Here is a 17,728-nt window from a genome sequence, read left to right as displayed (position 1 = left end):
GTGCAAGCTTATTAGGTTTCCACTCAAGTGAGTATGTAAGCCCTACTTGACGGATAACTTATTGATTCAGAAAGCTCTGAGACTGCAACAGCCACCTAATGCATCACCGTACCTGTGGCACCATTTTCTTGAACGAGTCCATGATGCGAGAGCTCTTGGCCTCTTGGAAGTAGGAGAAGCACCCAGTGATGATCACCACGGCGGCCAGCACCACGCCCAGATACAGCTGAAAGAAAACGGAGGCGAGACGGAGGGGACACAGCGTCATTACCCGCTTAATGGACTTCATTTCAGGCACATTAGAGCACAGAAAGCATCTTTAAATTGCTCAGAACTTAATGCTAAAGAGAAATCTAATCCTTGCAAAAGCATTCATAACCTTCGACCACTACCAGAGTTTGTCCCATTAACACCACAAACTTATCAGGATTTTAGATCAATACAGAGGAGTGCACAAGAATGAAGTCAGGTAATTGTTTTTTGGTTTTTTTTGTACAAATAAAACTCTAAAAAGTGTTTTTCCATTCAGTTTCACCCCCCTGAGTGACACAGAAATACCTTTTGTTGCATTTCCAGCTTCAGGTCTTTTGAGGCATGTATCAACCTGCTTTGTCCACCTGGAGAATGAATTTTTCTCCACTATTCTTCGCAAAATAGCTAAAGCTCAGTCAGATTGAGTGGTTTTTACCGGATTTAGATGTGGACTTTGGGTCATTCTAACACATTAATGTCCCTCTAAGTCGTTCTATTGTAACTCTGGTTGAATGTTTGGGATTGTTGTCCTGCTAAAAGGTTAAGGTGTGCTCTAAAACGCAGATGTTCTCCTGGGTTTCACCGATTTTGCTCTTAGAATTTTGTCTTTTGGCTGAAGAAAAACATTTCCACACCTTTCCAAACCAACCGTATTTTATGAGTAAAATAACAACAGTTTACTGTAAAGGGAATTTTTGAATTAAATTGGTTCGATTTGAAAGTAAGATCAACCGCAATATTGTTTCTTTTAATGAAAAATGTGATGATCATCATTTTCCTTTCACTTCAGAATTACCTACATATTTATGTTTGGTTGTCAAATAAAATCCCAGCAAAAACATTTTAGTTCAAAGGGATGTCAATATTTATACAAGTCGCTGCAGCTACAGAAGTTCACAAGCATCTATAGAACTGAATTTTTTGTCATGTTGACATTCAGCTTTAGTCCAAGAGAGCACCTGTCTGAAACTGTGATCTGTTGGGCCACCAAGAGAGTGACTGTTGCTTTGTTGTCTTGTATCATTTTCAGAGATATGTTCTGGCATATTGTTGTTTTGCTTTTGGTATCTATTTTCAGCAATGCAGCGAAAAGGCTTCTACGGGTTCATCTCTCACTGATGCAAACAAGACAGCCAGTCAGTCTGGATAAAAGCGTCTCCAGCTGGTGCACTCTCTGCCTTGGACTGCGAGAAAATAAAAGTCTGAAACCATGAGAAGTTTGCTTTTTCCATGGTTCTGCTTTTATTTGAGTGCAATAACAGAACATTCTTGCTGTTTCCCTCTTGAAAGATGTGCAAATGTTCTGAACCAGGAAATAAATCTATATCCTCAGAAAATCCCCTGTCACAGTTAGCATTTGCTACAAACACAGTGTTTTCTTTGCAGCTTCTGCTTCTGTTTTGACCCTCCTGGTATTTGCAGATTTTTCCTCTTTATTTTTCCCTCAACTTGCTGTGGAGGAAAGCTGCTTTCGCTCACCTGCTGTGCAGAAACGTAGGTGCTACATCTGTCCCAGCAGGTGAGTTTGAGCATTTTAAGCATGAAAGAGCCGATATGCTGACATCTAAACATGAAACTTAAAACTGTGCAAATAATTATCCAATTTAAGGACAATTTTAAACAGCGGAGAATGTCAAAACACTCTCATCACTAGATAATATGCTTTTATCCGACAATAGGCATATGTGAGGCTCTGCGGGTGATGATTTTAATCTTAAATAACTGTCTGAATTTTACAAAGCGTCAAAGCTGCAGTTAGTGAGGGCTTTGAAGCAGCTCACCAGAGCATCCAGCTTTACACACTCAGAACTGAACGGAGATTTAATCGCGTGCAGATAAAGGTTATCGTGAGCGTGCACGGCTGTATCGACTGTATGTTGTGCAAGGGTTTAATGCTGACTGGAGAATAGTCAGAGCTGAACGATGATTGCATCAAGACTCAGAGCCATGAGGTGCAGAATGAGTGGCGATTACTTTATTTGCTCCTTGGTTGGCAGGAGTAATTTTTCAAGGGTGTGCCAGACATTTTATTTATTTATCATTTTCTTTACATCACACTCATTGAGGAATGAGGAGGAATCAGGGACACTTTTCACACCGCAGACAGACAAAACCAGAAAAACGTTTCAAGCCGGGTCACCATGATGAGGTTGCTTTGGGTTCGGCCCGTTTGCTGCGTATCTTCTAATTTCAGTAAAGACACACAGCACTTATAAAACCTTTAAAAAACTTTTTTTAAAAATCCAAGAGGCAATCTTTATTGAGAGATGTAGGAAAAAGTGAAGCTGCTGAATACTTTCAAGTATGTTATTTTGCCATCATTAGAAGAGAAAAGCTACTCATCAAACTCCACTTTAAGTTAATGTTGGATATTTACACCTTTTTATTCATAATGATGTAATTTTCCTGGGGTATCATATTGCCAGCTTATGTTTAGTCAAAGTCACATCAACATGTTTTTAATTAGTCTCCCATGAGAGGAGTGTGTGTTGAACAAAGGGCAGTGCTGCAACACAGAATGTAAATAAAAACAAACTAAGATTTACTGCTCAAATTAAAATGATGTGCATTAAAATTTTGTGCTTTTCCTGAAGACAAACAACATAATTTATGGACTTATTATAAAAACACTGTCCATTTGGGTTCGTGGTTGTTTTTAGCCATTAATAGTTATTATATATTCAAATACAATCATGAATAAAGATCTTTTTTGCTGATATGCTGTCAAAATGTATGCTTCATGTGTTCAATAATACAAAGTCTTCAAAAACACAGAAGAAAGTCATTTAATTTTGTTATAATTTTAACTCCTTGTTGAGTCTGAAAAGTTACTAAACAGATAAGGTCATTAAGTCGACACCAGCTCTGCCCGTCCAACACTTGACCACGCCCCTCTATCTAGCTTGGCTCCGCCCACTTTTGGGGGACGTTTTCAAAAAATTGTGTGGGTGTGAGGCTATGCATTTATATCTGTCTTGGACCCACATTAATGTTGAAGAAGTGTCTCTTTTTGGATCATGAAGTGCGCCTTCAAATATTCAAATAGGTAGGCTTGTAATGTTTTACAAGATGAATCGTGAAATGTTATTCGGTTATTATGTTTTGTTTTGTTTGTTTTTTTGCTGGGGGCCTTTTAATACCTTACTTTACATTGTTTAGCTCTTTTTATTTTATAAAGAATACTTTACAAAATGCAAAAATATGTAACTTGGTATATAACTGATGGTAACAGAAGCAACTTTATAAAGCGTTGTTGAGGTTTTCTGCCAATTTGCCAATTTTATTTTTTGCCACACTGAATAAACTTTCTTCTTAAAAAATGTTAGGATGGTCAAGCATAACAAAATATGTTATTTTCTGCAAACTAATAGAGAGTGCTCATTTGCAGATGGATTTTGGAGACTGCAAAACTCACATGTTTGCTCACTAAACCGGCAGCTTATTGAGAACATCATACATCCAGGAGCTGCATCTAATGCATGGAGAGCTAAAAATGTTGCATTTAATGGGAGAAACCTTCCCCGAGTGAAGCCATTATGGTATATTGTTACAATTGTCAAGCAATTTTGTTCAATAATCCTCTAAATATGTTGAGTAAGTGATGGTTCCTGACAGCAGGGAGGCTTGCTTAATAACCAAACTATTTTAGTGCAAAGTTATTCTCTTACATTATATTGTGATGAATAGCATCTTGCTGATATAAGCATTTGTGTCATTAATAAACTAATGTATCCTGGGATAATTTAGCTCATGCTGGAGCTACAATTTCTTCACTTAAGATGGCAGAACAAAACACTACTGTAAAGAAATATAGTGCTTCCTTTTTTTGTTTGTTTGTTTTTGCTGGATTTATGGTCTTGTTCATCCAGTTTCATTGGGTTTAGGTAGAAAAAGCTTCATAAGCCTCAGGGTGGGACTAGCCTGATACGTTTGTGCAGAAAAAGTAACATATTATGTTTATGAATGTTTAATGTCTGATAGTTTGTGCATCAAACTGAGCAAACACTATAACTATAGCCATATCGATTCACACATGTGAGCAATTTATTTGGGTAGATTTATGATTTGTTTTTAAGAAAATTAAACAAAAAATAGCATCTCAGAAGATTATTTATTGTTTTATAAATAAATAGAAACTGTAATTGAAAGAAATAATAAAACCAGATTGTTAAAACTACATTTAAATTTAATTGTTTTGCCTTCAAGCGTAACATTGCCTGTCTAATGGTGTGTTAAACGGTCTCAACATGTTAAACCATGCACTATAATAAACCCGTGACATGAGCTACGGTAGCAACAAGACTGTAGCATCAGATAGTTTTTGTCATGCAAGTTGTAAGGTGACCCTGGGTAAATCGAACAGATGCTTTATGTCATCGGGGTCTGGGTAATTTGGAGTCAAAGCCAACATTGTTGAGATATTTTTATTTTGTATCAGGATCTTTTATCCAGATAAATGGGCCCCAGCCATCAGGGAATATTATTAAAATGGCCCACAACAATGCTTAGGTAGGTGGTTTGCAAGTATGGTAAGTGTGATACATAACTCAAGCTTTTCCCAGCAGAATGAGCCACTGTATTGCCTCTGCAGGCGTGTTTTTCTTTCCATACATCCCGTGTTCCCAGGTAAGCGGTTCCCATGCATCCAGCCATTCACATGATGTAAAATAAAGCCTAATTCATCGCAATCAGACCAGGCCACCTTCTGGCTTTCCTTTCTGGACTGATTCAAATTTTCAGATGTTGGTTGGCAGAGGTTGGCATGGAAACCCAGACTGGTCTGCGACTATATAGTCTCACAGAAACTGTGCTGCATTGTGAGTACTGACTTCGAGCTCATTTGTTTCACTGCACAGGCCAGCCTTTGCTCTCCATGTGCTTCGATGACCCACCGTTCCTTCCTTGAACTGCTTGACAGATGTAAACCCTGCAGATCAGGAACAGCCCACAAGAGCAGCAGTTTTGGAGAAGCGCTGACTCGGTTGTCTGTTTTTTGCAGTCTGGCTGTTGTTGAATGTAACAAATATATTTCACCCCCTGACAGCTGCTATGATGAGGAGATAATTAGTGTTTTTCAGTTCACCTGACTACAGCCATACTGTGTAGAGCATGTTATCACTGCACAGTGAGAATAGTTTCTTATTCTTCAGAACTTCAATGAAACACAATTTGCACAAATTTGTCTGAGCAAAATGAATGCAGCTTGGAGAAAAAATGTAACCATAAATAGGGATATGCTGATCCGATCACGTGGTTTCAGACTAGATCAGGCGTTAAATAAAAATAAGGGATCAAATATATGTGTATATTCACTCTAAAAATTCTGTTATTCCAAACAGGAACAGTTCCTATTGTTATGTCAGGTTTTAATCAGACTGTGCGAACAAAACAGTTTGATTTGTTTCACTGCACAAATCAGACACAAAAACAAAAAAAATATCAAGCAGGTTATTTTTTGTTTTTGTCGTTTCAAAATGGCAAGCTACAGTACAAAACGCTTCTGATTTTTAAAGAAGCATAATAGAAACATACACTTTATTGTAAATTACTTTAACAGCTGGTGTACAGATGGAAACAAGTATTTTATTAGCTTTTTTGCACCAAAAAATGCACCAAATGCATTTTTTGGTGCATTTTTTGTTGCACCAAAAAATGATAACTTAATACTCAAAATTACGATGGTGAATTAGTTCCACTGTAGAAAGAAAAAAAAAAGAACTAATTTCAGCAAAAAAAAAAAGTCAAAAACTTTTAGATTAATTTCAGAAATGTTTTAGAAAAAAAACATGGAAACATCTGAGTTTCAAAAGTTGAAAATAGAGTCAAAAATTTGAGATTTTTTTTAAGTTTCAAAAGTCAAAGATTATCCAGTTTGTTAACTTTTTTTTTTTTTTACTTTTTCTTTAAAATTTCTGAATGTTTTATGATAAAATTTTTGAGTTTTAGAACTGGGACATTTCCTTTTTTCTTTTTCCAGATTTTGATTTTGCAGATGTTTGCCACTTTTTTTCCTCTCTACAATATCCATGTACGCATCATACAAAATCCCAAAGGGCAGAAAACCTGATGGGGAAACCCCTAAACTAGAGCTGAAGTAGGAGTCAGTACATCTGTAAAGAAAATATAGGCTTTGGCAGAGCTGCATCTCTAGAAATGTGAATAATGTGCTGAATGCTTTTACATGCATTTTCTCACGTTATCATTGGCCGGCTCGTCCACCGTAGCCGCCTGGATGCTGTAGGCCAGGAAACAGAGGACAGCACCAATCCACAGCAGGATGGAGAAGCCACCAAACAGCTGACGACAGAACTTGACCCACTCTGGGGTGGTGGGAGGCGGAGTCAGCGCATTCGGACCGTCCCTGGCCAGAACCTCTGCAGCTCTGGCATTGGTCAGGCCCTGAGGGAAGGCAATTTTTAGGAATGAATGTCCTTCTGCATGCAGTGGATATCTTTTTACAACACAACGGCCCAGTTTCTACCATGGCTTAAAGGCAATTTTACTGCTTCAGCTGCAGAACATCAAGTATTCCTGCCTGGCCTATTTAACACAATAAGCACAATAAACTGGGTGACTCTGCCTGTAAGAGTTCCTTAGCTGGGACTTTATTGAACATTTTACTCAGATGTCATGGTCTGATTTACATAAAATCTCTTTATATACTGTAAATACCTGGAATACAAAAATGTCATCAGACTTTCTAGGAACTCGCACTGAATTCATTTGTGCTGCCTGAACCAGTGAATCTATTTTTTCATAATCTAACCATGATAAAATCTGCTTCACTTCACCTGCAAAGCCGCAATATCAACCCCAACGGCAAGCAGCAAATGTGGCTACAGCAAAAGGGCTTTGTGATGTGTTTGTATCTGTCCGTGTATGCGATAGTGGAATTTTTTTTCCCCATCAAAGAATGCAAGTTTGTTTGTGTGTGTGAGGGATTAAAGATGAAGGAGAAACCAGGTGAGCCGGGCGCGCTGCAGTGGGTCCAAATCAACCAAAGATGCGCTTGGTCTCAGTTTGCATTTTGCCTTCCAGGGAAGGCAAGCAGAGATTACATCTTTATGTGGGATATTATAGCAACTCTTTATTGTGTGCTTGTGTGTAAGTGAAAATACAGGAGAACTGCATTTTCACTTGTGTGTGTGTGTTGTTACCAGTGTCAGGTCCACTCCATAGCGTTTTCCCACTTCATCCACAGATATTTTATGGTCATCCTGCAAGGATAAAATATTTCTTTGTAACTTGTGCTTCAGCTGAACACAAACACAGTCCGTATTTGGCAAAGCATGAAATGAAAACTAGTTACGATTCTATAAGGACTCATTCGGTGTTATATACTATGTGATCTGAAGCTGTATGGCTGCTGCAGAAAAAGCAAAGCCCCACTGCTGCCCCGTCTTACTGAAAAATGCTTTATTCTCAGTTTCCAACCGGAGCCGGAGGATTCAAATAAATGATTCATGTCTCATGACAGATCAGAGAGGTCAAAGATGTCTGACCCCACTGCATCTCATTGTGCAGAAAAGCCTGAGCTTTGTTTTCTGTAAATGTATGTCTGCTGCATTCAAGAACAACAGTTTATTATATTATCCACAAGACAAGCTTTCCAAATGTACAGAAAGGCACGCTTCTGTAAAATGATTGTTTTTTTGCGAATGTGTTCTACTCCAGAATGAGTCACATGATTACAAAGTCAAAGGGACAATTTTGTCTATCTGAAAGTGCAGCTGGAGAACGGGTCAAAGTGACATTTTGCTTTTGGCAGTATATTGCTGTTTTTCGTTGATTGTTATCATTTCTGGAAATAAATGATAAATGATTCTTTTCATTCTGTTGATGAAAAGAATGTTTGTGTCCAGGTTGAGTGAGAGAGTGTCTGGCAATGAAAGCAATGCCTAATTTTGTAGAATTTGGTCAAAGAAAGTTGGCTTCAGCTAAATAACAGCTGTGAAAATGAGATAAAAACAGAAAAATATGGATTGAAAACACCTGACATCAAAATTTTCTGTGCACATTGAAGTGAACATCTGACTCAATCTGGGGTAAAAGTAAACTTTATGGTTACATCTAGAAAAGCATTATTTGTTTGCATCATTCATTGCTGAATTGAACCCAAAATTTGGATTTCACACAGTTCACCAGCCACACAGGTACTACAATGCGCTCAGTGTTCAAGAGCTACATATAGGTTCTCATAGGAATTGTCTATATTTACATAAACTTTAAAACATAGCTGGGATGATTGTTTTCCTTTTACAGAAGAACTTAAACATAAACTCACTCTGGTGACATTTAATCACATTCAATTTAAGTATAAAGGGTTGCTGTAAAGTAAATCCTCCTGACAAATATTAGCCATTTTCTGCAGGAATTAGCAGAAGGTTTCTTCTTCCATCTGGTGAAATGATGTGCAGGCAATCAGGTTTATTACACACTCAGGTTTTTATGAGGACCTCTTGTTGATAAAATGCAATTGCCATTGTTTAAAACCAAATACAGACAGAAGGTGAGTGGCATAACCAGTAGAATAAAAGGTAGGCATGAAGTTGTTTGACAAACTTGGATGAATTGAAGGAAAATTTCACAAATTGTGCCGCTTCAAGCTTTTTTCCTCACATTAGGAAAGTTGAGGGAAACGTTTGTAAGTAAAGAATAATAGTTTAATATAGTTAATAGCTCAGATGTTTATAAATTACTGAAAGGGTTCAAACACATTGAAGAACTTTGACAGTAGAGAAACTCCTGATGGACTCTCAGAACCAGCATATTTTAGTCGCTGCAGATGAAGTCGTTACAGAAATGTAATTTTTTTCAAAAAACACCAAGTTTTAACTCATACAGTTCCGTTAAAACTTGGAACTGTATGAGAAAGCATAAAACATGATCAAATTTTCATTTAGCGTGACTCATCAACAAGACGTTCCTTTGGTTTTCCAGCCTGAGAACATTTTGTCTGATTGTGACAAGGCGATCACCAGGGACAAATGAGCAGTTACTGGAACTCTCTCATAACCTGCTAGTTACTTTAAGGTTCACCAGAAGCCATGACTTTCAAGAACCTTCCAGGTACTTTTGTTCCAAAACTTTCTGCTTATGTATCAGAACTTATATATGGAAAAGCCCTTTTCATGTGGAGCTTATGGGTCCATAAAATGTACCTTCATGTGAATCACCTTGCGCTGCAATCTGGTTCTTTAAAGTATGAAGTAAATTCTGGGAAAGTAACCAGCAAGCTCTTGGTTCTTGGAAAATAACCTATGTATTCCAGGAACTTATTCTATTGTTAGCCACCTCAAAGCACAATCTGACTCCTGAAGGAGACTAGAAAGTGGTGACCAGTAAAGTAACCAGTCATTTTCATAAAAACTCCAAGAAAGTGTCTTTGGAGTTCCATTAATTACCCTAATTATCCTTCTGAAAAGATAACCAGTAGGTTTTAAGCTCCAGAAAATACCTAGTTACTTCTGGGAAGTAGCCTTTAAGTTCCAGGAAAGTATTGGCTGTATAATGGCGTAATGCAGACTCAAAGTGTAAGGATAATTTTCAGTTATTTTAGATCCTAAAGAAAATCTACACTGAACAGTTTCCTTTCTTATAGACTTTTATTTTGACTCCTTTATATAAACTTTTCTCCATTTCTCCAAACTAAAATCTCCCTGATTGTTGCACTGTCTTATAAAAACTCACTGAGGAACAAGTTTAGTTTTCCACAACCCAGAAACTCAGCTTGGTGCCTTGTCACTCCATCAATAATGAAAAAAAAGCCTCTCCCAATAAATGGACAATCAATTTTTCTTTGTCAGGTAGGATTTGATGGTTTTGCAATGGAATCGTTTTGTTGGTAATATTCCACGAATAACCTGTAATCATGCCGTCTTTGGGGGTTTTTTGAATTTAGAAGTTCGCAGTAAGACATTAATCAGCAATCATCTCTGGGAATTGCGTCAATCTTACAAAATAAACAGTGTTTGTTTTTTTTCTTACCCAGCATCAAAAAAGAGCAAAATATCTTGCTTTCTTTACCAACAGAAACCTCAGTCAACAGGAAGCAGTTTGGCCAAAACTCATCTGAACGACCTTGTGTTCTTAAAACATTTAGCTGTTATTTATATTGGGCTATAGCCAGTATTGATCCACCAACAGCTAGAGGTGATTAAAGGGATTTACTGTGTAAAAACAGCGGAAACGGGAGAAGTATATGAAGCAGAGTGATGAAGGTAAAATGTGACAATCACAAAACTCACAGTTGACAATTTCAAAGGGAATTTCTCCCTTTAATCAGGTGCAGGCCCACTTTTTATTGACAGGAGTTACTTTATCACACGTGGGGCAAGAAGTAAAACTTAACCCAGTTTTCATGGGCATCGCTTGGTGGCTTTTTGACAGCACCTCAAAGAACTACAGCTCTGCAAAAGGCAGAAACCCGGCACCAGGCTGCTGGTGGCCCACAAATTATTCAGAGTCTTTCTGAGTACAAAGCGGAGCAGCCAGAGGGAGGCTGAGCAGATAGAGGAGAAACAGGCCGGCGTTGCGGCTCGTCTGCAGCTGACTGCACAGAGCAAGTTGGATTGCCATTTTGTTTACGGGCCACCGTTTTCATTTATAGCCTTGTTAAATAATCTGGTGTCTGTGGCGTAGCGCTATTTGGAGATCATTTGGGAGCAGTGGAGATGAAATAAATCAAGGCACAGGGACGGCATGTTTTCTCACCAAGGCCACCTCCTTCTTCAGCTCGTCCAGGTCCTTATCCTTCTTCCTCTTCCCTCCACTCTCTGTCCCCCACTGTGGAAAAAACACAGATACAACAAACAGCAGCCTAAACCAAGGGCATTTACATTCATGGCAGTATATTACAAGCACAATGGATTTGTGTATGCCGTTTCATTTCAATCTCCCACCACTACTGGCAAACCATTCACGGATTATGGAAAAGATTTTTTTTTGTCACTGTGGAAGTTCCTCATTTGCGAGCGCGTGTGTGTATGTGTGTGAGTTGGGAACAGTTGGAAGAATGGCGCATCATGGAAATCATCTGCCGCTGTCAGTCTCCTGTTAGCAAGCACGTGTGCATGTCAGTGCAGCAGCGAAGGCAGGAGAATGTGAGGGGAGAGACCGTGCACGTGAGTGACACGGTGAGAAACTAATCAGAAAAAGAGCCAAAGAGGGAGCGCCGAGCCGGTGGAGAGCCTGAAATGTGTCTGGCATAGCAATTTCCCCCCACTGTGCACGAGGAAGATTACCAGGCTATCCTCCCATAAAGCTAAATGGAATGAGGCCTGATGGAGAGAATACAGGGAAAATTACAAAATAACGCAGATAAACAGGAGGAATGAGGAACAAAAGTTATTGGGGAGGAGGGCCATCGTCCTGAGAGGGGGGCTTTTGTTGCGACAGAAAGCTCACGGACTACATTCACCTTAAACATGTTGGTTGGGAACACAACATACACCTCGAGTCTTGTAAAAGTATTTTGTCATGCTACAACCACAAACTTACATTTGTGTTTATTTTGTATACAACTAAATAAAGCTAGAGGACAAACAACAACATGAAGATTAACAGAGCATGATGATCCGCTGCTCTGGTTAGAGAATCTGGGATAGAAAATTGTTTACTTTGGTCAAATGAGATCAAACTTTGCATACAACTTTAGTTTGCGTATTTTTTAAAATGCTGACCAGTGTTTGAACTTCACCTTTCAACTTGGAATTGGTGTTTTTCACTCCGTCTGGTCCAAAACCCATTGCTTTATTACATTAAAACTAACAGGTGTTTAAAAAGTGTTGGGTTTTTTGTTTGGTTGCTGAAAAAAGATTATGAACTCACCCCTCTGCCCATGCTTGGCGTCCAGACGTCTGCAGGTTATACTGTAAAGGAAGAGTTCAGTGGTCTGGGATCTGCTGGGATCTCCCACCAACATGTGCAGAAGACACTGCTGCTGGCTTTTTTTGGGCCTGGCATCTTGCACCGCACCAAATATCCCATTCCCCCCTCTCAATGTTCCCTTCTCTCTGGGTAACCTGAGCTATACATCCCCCACCCCACACCATTCCCAGGGTTTCTCTCCCCTCTCAAACCCCCATCAGCATTTGCTCTCCCACCTGCTTAATATTCCCACATGTGGCCCTTCGGTTAACAACAGCTCATCAATCACTGCTGTCAGCACTACAAATGAAACCCTGCTCTCTACATATTGCATACAGTATTTACAATAAACATGATAATGAGGGATCGATAAGAGGCCTCGAGGCTTATAATGAGGAAGCAGCAGAGTGTTCAGCTGTTGGGATTCTGAGGCAGTCCTGGTGTCTGTTGTCCAAATAGATGAGCGAAGCAGTGAGCTGTGCCACTGAATCCAGTTTTCATTGAGTCTTCAGCTTGATTCAAAGCCAATGCAACGCCTCGGCTGGCTCAAAGTCTGCCGTCTTTTCCGACATACGGTGGGTCAACCGCTGGGCTCGCACAACAGATGCAGCAAACGATCCTGTGTCAAATAAGCTCCAAATATCTCCTAACTAATTGCCAATTACTTTGAGGCTTGATTTTATGCTTGAGTTCTTCCCACACTGCAATATGACTAATTCCCTGCAAAGTGTCTACTTTGCCATGCTCCTCACATAGGTTTCTGGTCTTTCAATGTTTCTCATCCGGGCTGAAAGAAAAGGTTACACATGTCATGAAGAGCTCTGTGAAACGTATGGCATACACTGTATCGCCAAAAGTATTGGGTCATTTACCATCACACTCATGATCTGTAACAGATCCAAGACTGTTCCAAAAACACAAAATACCACCAAGTATTTATGGTCTAATTTTTGTGAAATCATATTAGTACACTTACAATACAACAAAACTGATCTACAAGTAACTTTTTATTTCATTAATGTGCCTCATACCTCCGTAAGAAACATTGTGGAGTGAAAACTGTGGGAAGGTCATGTCACTGATTTGGAAGTATTTTGGATATTTAAAGCAAAAAAGTTAATCAATAAGTATAGATAGACTATCAAATGCTTCTATCATGGTATGTTTTTCAGTTATATCATCCAGTCTCTGATGTATTGCAAAATAAAACACAGAACCTTCTCTGAATATTTTAGATATTCACCAATAAACTGAGACAAGTCCTTCGTATGTCCTTTCTATTGCAGGTCCATTTTTATTCTTTGTAAGTCCTTCCACATCATGAGCCTCTTCCTGTGACGTTGTGGGTTCATTTCTGACCTTATTTGTTAACCTTAAAGCTGACTGCAATTTCCTATTCCCATCTTTTGCCAATAATTGAACCACCAGCTGTCATCTTCTCACATAACTTAGTGCGGATGGTGTCGTTTCCCCTTCCAGTTTTTTGCAGACCTAGTATCTTGTCGCTGACATGCTTTGACAGCTCTTTGGTTGCAACCGTGGAGGAAGGGAAGCTGGAAAGGAAGAAATCGATTTTGTGGAGATATGTGCTTAATGAACATAATGAGTTCAGCTCAGGAGAATCTCTAATTGATTGACTGATTGATCGTGCCACATGTGCACACAACCAATCTGTGGGAGCCAGGATGCTGACTCGCTTGTTGAGGATCAAACACTCATTACCCCCAATGACAGGAAGTGAAGGCTTTCATTATTTCTTAAAAATACATCTTAAATTTTTATTTGATGCCAACTGCAACTGTTATTATCATTAAGCTGCAAAGATATTAAAGTAAGTCGTTATTTTATCTTTACCTTCAACCCCAACCATGTTAGTGACTCAGCGGCCCAACACAATAAATGTCTGATATTTGGGATGTTGATGTCTTAACCATCTTGTGCTACTGGACAGAGACAAGAGCTAAAAAGCATGCAACATGAGAGCCTTCTGTGAAATCACTGTTAATTGATCACATTTAACAAAAAATGTAATCATAGACAATTAGTATACAATATAAGCAAGGACTTAATCACTTTGTGGTCAGCTTTAAGAAGTGACACCTCATTTTTAATGAAGAGAAGGAACTTTGGAAACAGCAGGAATGAGCTGAAGACCGTTTTCATCCAAATGGCAGTGAAAGCCTGAAATTACCTGGGGAAAAAAAAGCAACAGAACACATTTACCTTCTTGGTTAAACTTAATTCCTTCAACATTTGCAGCAACATGTTGTATATCTTCAGTAAGTAGTGCCATTTTCTTTGAAGCCATCTGCTGGAGCGAACCCATCAGAGCCAGTGACTTAAAGAAACGGAATAAGCAGATTAAGAAGACTGGCTCTGTTTTAGAGACTCACATAAAAGCCCTGCAGCTGACTGGAGAAAGAATAATGTTCCACAAGCTGCTCGACATAACAGACAACACAGCAAACCTCCATGTATCATGCTAATCAAACAACAAAGCACCTTCAGTCATGCTTGTTTGGTTCTTTTGTCATAACGATTGGTACAGGATGTCACTTATGCTTGCATAATAACTCTTCAATCATTGTTTTTGTTTGTTCATGTTCTTTCTTTGTTTGCTGCATACAGCATATTCAGTTGCAGCACACCTGTGGAATTGCCTGTTAATGCAAATCAACCGATCAGAGCTGCAACTCGGTGTAGTTGAGCATTTATTGCAAAGATGAATTGCTGAAGTCGAAATGGGAAAGAAAAGAGAATCTCACATCTAAAACTCCTGACACATCGGATTTTAACACATAAGTATCTTGAATTTAAAGAGAGGTGTTGTTTTGGCGTCAGCAAATGTCGCAGCAGATACTATGTGGTTTGTGTATCCTCACAACATCCTTCAGCCTGAATGCACAGAGCTCCAGCGCGCTTAATATACGTACAAACAAATGTGGGATATAGTGGAAAGGGGGGGATTAATATAAAGATATGCAGCCAAGAAATTTGCTGCAAATGTCTGATGCTTTTTTTCTGTACTTAGACCATTGTCTCTGAGGAATGTTTCAGGCACTTCCAAGTCTACTTTATGCCATGAAGAATTATCTGCTGAAAGCATCAGGGAGTTCTGCTGGCAGTGTGGACCTAATAAAATGGTGGAGAGTGTGTGTGTTTTATTCATAACATGTTTTTAAGCAGGTGAGACGACACAAGTTGTCTCCTCAATAAAATAATTTATGCTGATTAGGGCTTTATATTCCACAAGCAAGTTTATTGAAATAAAAAAAGAAGCATTTATGTTTTCTTCCACTAACTGAACAAATTAAAATCAAGAAAATTATTCTGCAGACTGCAAAATCCGGTAAGTTATGTATTCAGTAGTGCAAAAGGACTGGCCATGGCCAAAGAAAAAGAACATGTTAAAGGTGACAAGGCGGCTGGCGAGCGAACGCTTACTTGATTAACTTCTGCTCAGCTTGTCGATAAAGCTTGGACCAGTTCAGACAGATAAAATGAGGTCCGAATTTCTTCCAAACCAGATCTTTTCAAATATATTTAATCAGATTTGACTCACAAAACACTTTTTAACCTACAAAAAAATAGAAAAATTTGTAATCTTACCATTTTTAGAAATTACATTTGCAAAACAAATAATAGACTGCATCTTCTGCCAGGTAAACAGTGAATTTCTGTTTCATATGACAAAATATTAAGTATGCTTTTGTCCCTAATTAAGCTTAATCAAGAAAAACCTTTAAAACATAAGCACATTTTGTCTTTAAATGCTATGTCAAGGGATTTGAACACTTTTTCTCTACCTAAACAAAACAGTAAATAAATAAATAAATAAATAAATAAATAGCTTTGCTCTGCATTATCCCCCCACCAGCTGGTCATTCAGACGGCGCAGCTGAGCAGGTGCATCAGTTAAAATCTGCGACTGCACTGCGTCTGAATGTGAAGCAGAGCATTTCTGAAAAGGTCATGTATGTTCACTGAACCCCACCTGCTCGTTAGGTCAGAAAAAATTAAGTCTTTATGAAAATTATATCTCATTTTGTCACTTTGCAAAAATGTGAAAAGGTTGTGAATAGATGCCAAGCATTTTTTTGCAGATTATCATCATTTCCGTTGGATGTGGGTTAGCAGTAAAGGGCGCGAAATTATTCTGGTTAAACTCTATATGTGTTTTTTTTTCTTCCTTTCATTAAAAGCAAACCACCAGGTGGTTCTTGTTCACTATTTAAAAAACAGATTCTCTCCCCTTAAGTGTTCCTGTCACTGCAAGCAAGAAGTACTAAGATTGCTAATAAAGTCAGGGCTATTTTCTAATGAGCTTTCTTTCTCCTGCCAGCTGTTAAGAACATTCACACGACACACAAAACCTTTTTCTTTCGCATAAAACCACCAACTTCAAAGTGTTTTAATTGAATAGATGTGATGTAAGACCAACACAGGATATCATGATTTCATCATTGTGAAACGAAAGGGACACAAAAATAAATCTAAAAAGTGTAGCATGCATTTGTGATCCTCCTCTTCTCTCATTTCCGAAATACAACCCAGTGCAACCAATTGCCCACAAAATTCACCAAATGTATAAGCAGAGTCTAGCAGTGTGTGATTTAATGTGGAAATAGAAATGCTTCAGACACTTGTTAGAGAGTAGCATCTGGAAGATCAAGGAACAGATTGTTGATAGAGTTGTTGAAAAGTGTAAAAAAAAAAAAAAAAGAAGAAAAAAATAAAAAGGTATAGGTTTAAAACAATATAGTTCAATAGATGTGAAAATGAAATGACTGAGTGTAAGACAGCTGCAAATCCATCAAGACATTTCTGTTTGCCTTGAATGATGGGCTGGGAAAGATAAGGAATTTATCAGAGAAGCAGAAAAGTCTTATTTCTGAAGGAGCTTCAGAGCCGTTTGTGGCAAACTGTTCAGTTTTCTACAAACTATTTGGGGGGGAAAAGAAGTGATTTGATCAATTTAAACCAGAATTGAAGTTTTTTTACATGTATGCAAAACATGAAGTGGAAAACTAACACTGAGTGTCATCATACGCATGCACTGTCACCAAGGTAGCCATTTCATGATGAGCATCATACTGTGGGAATGTTTTTTTTTACCTGGATCCTCCAGCAGAAATTCAACCCTAAATGCTGTTAGCAATACAAGTGGCTCAGAGCAAAGCATATTAACGGGTTAAATATGTCTACAGATGCTCTCTTTTCAGTTTGGCAAATGTTTTTTTTTCTTATTGATAGTCTTAGAAAGACTACTTTGGTTACTTATGACATTTTTTTGATATAAAATGTAGAAATGATTTATGACTGGAAAAAAAAAGTAGTTCTTTGTGGCACCTTATGATTTTTATGAAAGCTTGAATTCTTTGAATCGTGGTCTTTTGACCTCTCCTGTGATCAGACTTTTTTTTTTCTTCCTTGCGCATAAACATATCTCCCTTGTCAATAGAGCTATTTATAGATTTTTCTCAACTGCTTGTCTTTTTATCATCTGAACAATCATACGGTAATTGCAACCAAATATTCACACACACACACACACACACACACACACATAAAACGGCAACTTTCACTCACTCACTGACATTAAAACAGA

At 38.4% G+C, this 17,728-nt stretch overlaps 1 protein-coding gene across 3 annotated transcripts in view; it reads right to left on the bottom strand.

Annotated features, from left to right (window-relative positions):
• Positions 1–12,206, bottom strand: part of atp1a2a (ATPase Na+/K+ transporting subunit alpha 2a) — a 58,453-nt gene extending 46,247 nt beyond the window's left edge. For all 3 annotated transcript variants that reach the window (XR_008605301.1, XM_055025267.1, XM_055025268.1), the window contains exons 1-5: positions 12,082–12,206; positions 10,966–11,037; positions 7,410–7,469; positions 6,448–6,651; positions 113–226 (exon numbers count right to left, since the gene is read on the bottom strand). Coding sequence is in view for 2 of the 3 variants with exons in the window: in XM_055025267.1 (XP_054881242.1) it covers positions 113–226; positions 6,448–6,651; positions 7,410–7,469; positions 10,966–11,037; positions 12,082–12,093 (462 nt within the window). In the remaining variant the exon portion in view is untranslated. The remainder of the gene's footprint in view (positions 1–112; positions 227–6,447; positions 6,652–7,409; positions 7,470–10,965; positions 11,038–12,081) is intronic.
• Positions 12,207–17,728: the final 5,522 nt, after the last annotated feature.

Source organism: Poeciliopsis prolifica, unplaced genomic scaffold (assembly GCF_027474105.1).
Source record: "Poeciliopsis prolifica strain line A6 unplaced genomic scaffold, Auburn_PproV2 SCAFFOLD141, whole genome shotgun sequence".
NCBI classification, from domain to species: domain Eukaryota; kingdom Metazoa; phylum Chordata; class Actinopteri; order Cyprinodontiformes; family Poeciliidae; genus Poeciliopsis; species Poeciliopsis prolifica.
The sequence above is the reverse complement of the archived record's forward strand: the minus strand, read 5'-3'. Positions and strand labels throughout refer to the sequence as shown.